Source organism: Halyomorpha halys, unplaced genomic scaffold (assembly GCF_000696795.3).
Source record: "Halyomorpha halys isolate HHAL.00 unplaced genomic scaffold, Hhal_1.1 Scaffold52.1, whole genome shotgun sequence".
Lineage (NCBI taxonomy): Eukaryota > Metazoa > Arthropoda > Insecta > Hemiptera > Pentatomidae > Halyomorpha > Halyomorpha halys.
The window spans coordinates 907,705-913,574 of NW_027104988.1; the positions used below are offsets into that span (position 1 = coordinate 907,705).

Below are 5,870 nucleotides of genomic sequence, written 5' to 3' on the forward strand. Positions count from 1 at the left end.
GTAAAAATCAACAGTTTTTTAAGGAAGGAATTTGGGCTTTACCATCTCGTTGGGAGAAGGTTACCGACTGTAACGGTGGATATTTTGATGAATAAAGGTGATTATTTGAAAATATTTATTTATTTATAATTTCCCCCAAAAAAACGACAGGACTTTTTGAATGATCTGGTAATTATTTTTACAGAATTCTTTTTTTTTTCTTTTAATTTTTGAACTAAAACTAAATTAAATATTTCTTAAAAAATCAATCATCAGCCTAAGTTATAGCCTCTAGGCTTAGGAATGTAGTGGATAAGAATTTTAAATTGAACCTAACTTCCTTATTGCCCATTCTTGAGCTTAAGTGTTGTTTAAGAAGTTAACCATTTCTTTTGAGTGGGATTGTTCCGCTGGAATAAATAATATTGATAGATGGCATTGGTGTAATAGTTAGAAACCCTCCAAAATACATAATAATGCTGATGAAACAAGTCAGTATAATGTGTTAGTTATATGGAAGATATATGGATATTAGTCTAAAAAATTAGTGCACAAATACTTCTTACCAAGCAATCTAATTTTTTTTTTAATCTTAACTCAGTGGCTTAGGATTTTATATTTTAATCGGTATCAATGATAGTATAAAATATAAAAAAAAAAAGTTTTTATTTTTATAACCTGACTAAATTATCATTTAAAATGTAATGTGGTTTAATGTTCATATTATTTTCAGGCTATTGACTAAGAAGGTCGGATTTCTTTATGTTGGAGGTTTCGACCCATCCTTCGGAAGAATGAAATATACTAAAGAATTAGAGAAATATGATGGGAAAATTATAGAGTGTAGGTATGAGAACAATACTTGGATATTTATGAGAGAAAGGACTGACAAATCTTTTCCAAATAGTATTAAGACAGCACGATGTAAGTATTTCTATCTCTTAATTTTATTATCAAATGGCTTAATCAACTTTTGCTGATATGATTTAATTTCTAGCTGTTTTCAACTCTATAAAAAATCCAGTTACAAAACATTATTTACTGGATTTCATCGCTACTTCAAGGTTTAAAACTGATAACGATATTATGCCTCCACCACCACAAATACCACCAAGACATCATAGAAGATAACCTATAGGATTGAATTTTAAATAAATATATTTCTAATTTGTATCATCCATTGAATATGTTTGTTTGTTTTTTTACTAATTACTTGTTTCTTCGATAAATACAGGTTCCTAGTATAATTTTCTTTTTTTATTTTTGAATGTACAGTCATTAAAAATGAATATAATTTTGTATTTTATTTATGTATCTTTTTGGTATATTGGTTTAATGTTAAGAATAAACTGAATTATTAATAATAGTTAAAGCATAGAGTAAAAATTACATGGTTATTAAATATCTTTTCATATCTTAGCCATGTTTCAATGACGATAAATGGCTAAATTATTGTATACAAATTGTAAGTTCCTGAATTGAAAGATACATTGTAATATTTAATTATTCCTCCTGAAACTTTTTAAAGATACTACAAGTGTTCTATTGATAAATGAGAATTGAGGAGAACGAAGCTAATTATTGATTGTAAAAATTCTATATTGACTCGCTAAGAGGAGAGATTGTTATATTTCAAACGTTATCATTGTTGTTAATAATTTTATTTCGATAAAGATCCTTCAATATTGGCACAGAAAATGTTTATCTAAATAGAAAATCCATATGAACCAAATAATTCAGTTAAATGTCTAATTCTTATCTGATCACAACTTCATTACAGCTTAATTTTTTAAATGCCAACCTATGACAGTGATGATACTAAGTTCAAGAATTAGAAGAGAATAAAAAAGTAATATTTTAAATGTTAAACCATTACTTTATGTAGTATATAGACTAAGTGATTAAAGTCTGGATTGCCATGATTGTACATTGTGAGGCAAATGTAAGGATATAATCAGAATATAATCCCTGAAGTGTCAAGTACAAAAGAGGTAACGAAAGAATACCTCTATTAATATTATTAATGGAAAAAAAAATACATTTCAACCTTTTTTATTACAGCACCCATTTTCTGCAATATTATAGAAATTGTTAAAATTTTAAGAATTTTCTTTTAGTATGTTTTAGTTAAAAAAGTATTATTACAGTTCTGAGACTTCTGTATCTGTAACAGATGATGAGTTTTATTTCAGGAATAAATAAAAATAAATTATTATCAAAGTCTATTATAGACTGATTCACAGTTCAAGAAAATATATTTAACACTGCCAAATTTGTGATTTTATCACTCTGTGATTCAGATCAGATAACATTAAAAGCATCTGAATATGCTTAGTATCAGAATTGTTTTAAAAACTATTTGGATCACTGTAATTCATTTCTTGTTAAAAGTATTCAATAAAACAAAAAATTAACAACATTTAATCATTGCTGTCATAAGGAATGTATATTTATTATAATAAATTTTTTAATTATTTTGATTAGCCCATTTATAAATAAACCAATGATATTTATAACATTTTATTTTATTACCTCAGTCCTTTGATTCTGGGTTATATTTGTGTCAGAAACCCTGGGAGGAAGGAGTATAATGGAGGGTGTAAACTAGCACAAAAAGTAAAGCATTGTGTGCCTTCATGGGGCGTTGCAGAGGAGCTGAGAAAAATTACGAGCAAATCACTGGCTGCCTTCTGTTTCAGTTTAGATTACAATGGCTAACATTCCTATGAGCCCTTTTGCCACCATCGCTCATGCAGCAGGAACACTTTTATTGTTTGTTTTATGGTATCTGTAACTTTCATCACTGTAATTTTCATTGTACATGTAACTTTCATTTTTACTCCAATATCTTTATAGAGTCATTATTGGAATTGAACTCATTAAGATGTAGACCGCAGTATAAATTTTCAAATCACCCTCTGTAATAGGCACAAAATTTCTGTCCTTAGATTCAAATCTGTTTTTTCCAGAATTATTTTTTACACTAATTCCTCATTGAAAAGTAACTCCAAAACATCATGCCTGGACTTTCCTTTGACATTGATGGTTACACCACTTATGGCAGTATAATCATGTAATGTTGGCATACAATTTCCTTTTTTCCAAAAGAAATCCCCTGTTTAAATATTGTCGGGCTGGTCATCTTCATTACTATCAATTAGAGCAATGGCACGTTTACGTTTACAGGATATTTGCATTTCTATGCTTGAATCTGAATCTAAACTGGAATTCATCATGGTAACCTAATGTTGTTAAATTTCATTATCTAAATGATGCAAAATGGTTAATCTCAATTTAAACTTTCCTTTTGTGAGTATGGCCTTTTAGGCTTCAATTTTGCTTTGAAGGAGGGTATGGTTATGACACTTCCCACCAGAAATCATATAGTAAAGGTGGGTTTATAGCTAAAATAACAATTTACACCTGTCAATAGTGAAATGTTATTTACTTTGCTATTTCTGACAAAAATGTTCAGATCATTTGATTTTTTTTTAATACCAATTCATTGAAAATATTATAGCACTATTATATTGACTATTATAAATTGTGGCTAACAAAATGCAACTAACGGTTTTGTCAGAAATGGCAATGTTAATAACTTTTGTTATTAAGTGGGTGGTGTAAACCATAGGCATTAAAATGTTATTAAGATTCGTGTTAATAGCTATGTTACTGCTAACATTTTGGTGTAAATGCATTTTAAAGCATCTGTAGATAATTTCAGATGTTTTCAAGAAAAAAAACATTATTTTTTTTAGGTAAGAAAAATATTAGATATTAAACAATTAAGGATAAGAGATGAAGTAAAAACTCTATAACCAAAAATTGTTTTATATTTTCTTTTCTAAATTAAAAAAATAAATCCTTGAGCTCAAGAGTTTCTATGCAGGGATCATATAAGGCTCACTTTTCTTCCTTCATTGCCTGATCACTTATATATCAGTCGAATGAATGCCTGTTAGCGATTTGAGATATTCCTGTTATAGATCAAACAGCCACAGCCTCGCTCATTTGATGTTCATTGATTCCTTACAATTCCTTTACAGTCTGATCCCTCGATTTCTTAGGAACAATCCTAGAAGAAAAAATCAGTCACTTTCCTGGAAGTGAACAGGACATAACAAGAAAGAAAACAGTATAAAGTACAAAAATATGGTGTGCTGTAAAGCAATTAAAGTAGGGAAAAATAACACATTAATGAACCATTCAGTACTTTTTGACGTGACAACGTCTTATAAATCATTTTGCGTGATGCCATGTTAGAAAAAGTGTTCTGTAACGGAAATTGACTTTGTTTAACATATGGATATTATATCATATGTATAAAAATTAATTAATGTATAACCAAGCAAAAATAAATATCTGAATTCAATATGTGAACTGGTTTATTATTTCAAATATATAACATTGGATTGATTTTAATTTATATTTATGTAATATTAGCATAGAGTATACGTTGTCACGGAAACATGTCGCCTCGGCGCGAAGCGCCGAGGCCTACACGGGCACGGTTTTTTAATTTGAGTTTTATCTTGAAAACATCTGAAATAATTAAGAAATGTCAGAGAAGTGTTATTTTGCTTTTTTAAACTGTGTTTCCAGAATAACAGTTTTTAAGTTATTTGACTACAAAGGTGATTTCTGAAAATAATTTATTTTATTTAGAATGTGTTATTGGTCAATTTAACTTCTGCACATATTCCCAAAACAAAAAAAAAAAAAAACTTAATCCGAAACTGCATCTCACCAGTTTCTAAGGTGAGATGCAATTTAGGATTCAGACAATAATTTCAGATGTTTTCAAGATAAAACTTTAATTAAAAAATTACTTAATGGTTCATTAATGTGTTATTTTCCCCTACTTTAATTGCATTACAGCACACCATATTTTTGTACTTTATACTGTTCTTTCTTTCTTGTCATGTCCTGTTCACTTCCAGGAAGGTGAGTGATTTTATCTTATATTTATAATATCTAATATTTTTCTTACCTAAAAAAAATAATGTTTTCAGGTTTCATCTTGAAAACATCTGAAATTATCTACAGATGCTTTTACACCAAAATGTTAGCAGTAACATAATAGCTATTAACACGAATCTTAAAAACATTTTAATGCCTATGGTTTACACCGCCTATGATTTCTGGTGGGAAGTGTCATAACCACTATTGTGTGTTATTGGTCAATTTAACTTATACACATATTCTCCAAAAAGAAACTTAATCCTAAATTGCATCTAAGGTGAGACTTACAGTTGATTACACAAGAAGAAAATATTAAACCAGTATCCATCCTCTTTCATTTTTATGCACTATACCCTCCTTTTCCATTTTAAGAAGGTGTTGATTGACATTATTTGATGCTGCTAAATACAAACTTTCAGGAGTATCCTACCAAAGAAAATATTAATTATAGACTGAAGTAACAAAAAAAAGTTTAAAAGAAAGTATTAAATTGAAAATTAAATAACAGAATAAAATGTGTATTGTTTGGGCTATTGGTTTATGACCTAGTAATGTATTGGTTAATCATCGGCTTAATCTAAATAATTGATAGCATTAAGGCAAACCTGAAATAATAGTCCATATCTTATCATAAACTATGACGACAGAATCCAGACATCAAATTTTTTCAAAAGGAAAAATGAAAATAAGATCTATCCATTCTCTCTTGTGAGGTTAACCAAGAAATTAAATCATTAAAGGGGTTATGGTCTATTTTATATATTGCTTTGTTTGAGTACTAGCACATTTGACAAAAAAAATTAATTTGTTGTGGATGTATTCCAAAAATAATACTGTAGATTGGGGTTACTCTTCTAGTCTAATTACTCGTCCCAAAGCTAGTAGGGCTCTTTAAAAGTTTAAAATTTCAAAATCACTAATGAAAATTA

The 5,870-nt window shown here is 28.5% G+C and overlaps 2 protein-coding genes across 3 annotated transcripts in view; one reads left to right on the plus strand and one right to left on the minus strand.

Annotated features, from left to right (window-relative positions):
* Nucleotides 1–1,164, plus strand: part of mRNA-cap (mRNA-capping-enzyme) — a 19,875-nt gene extending 18,711 nt beyond the window's left edge. The window contains exons 12-13 of the mRNA XM_014437394.3: nt 713–903; nt 977–1,164. Of these exons, the coding sequence (XP_014292880.1) occupies nt 713–903; nt 977–1,110 (325 nt within the window). The 3' untranslated portion in view covers nt 1,111–1,164. The remainder of the gene's footprint in view (nt 1–712; nt 904–976) is intronic.
* The window catches only part of LOC106691590 (beta-lactamase-like protein 2 homolog), a 10,244-nt gene that overhangs the window by 1,601 nt on the left and 2,773 nt on the right, over nt 1–5,870 (minus strand). For both annotated transcript variants that reach the window (XM_067047169.1, XM_067047166.1), the window contains exon 6: nt 5,230–5,367. In XM_067047169.1, coding sequence (XP_066903270.1) covers nt 5,254–5,367 — 114 coding nt within the window. In that variant the 3' untranslated portion in view covers nt 5,230–5,253. The remainder of the gene's footprint in view (nt 1–5,229; nt 5,368–5,870) is intronic.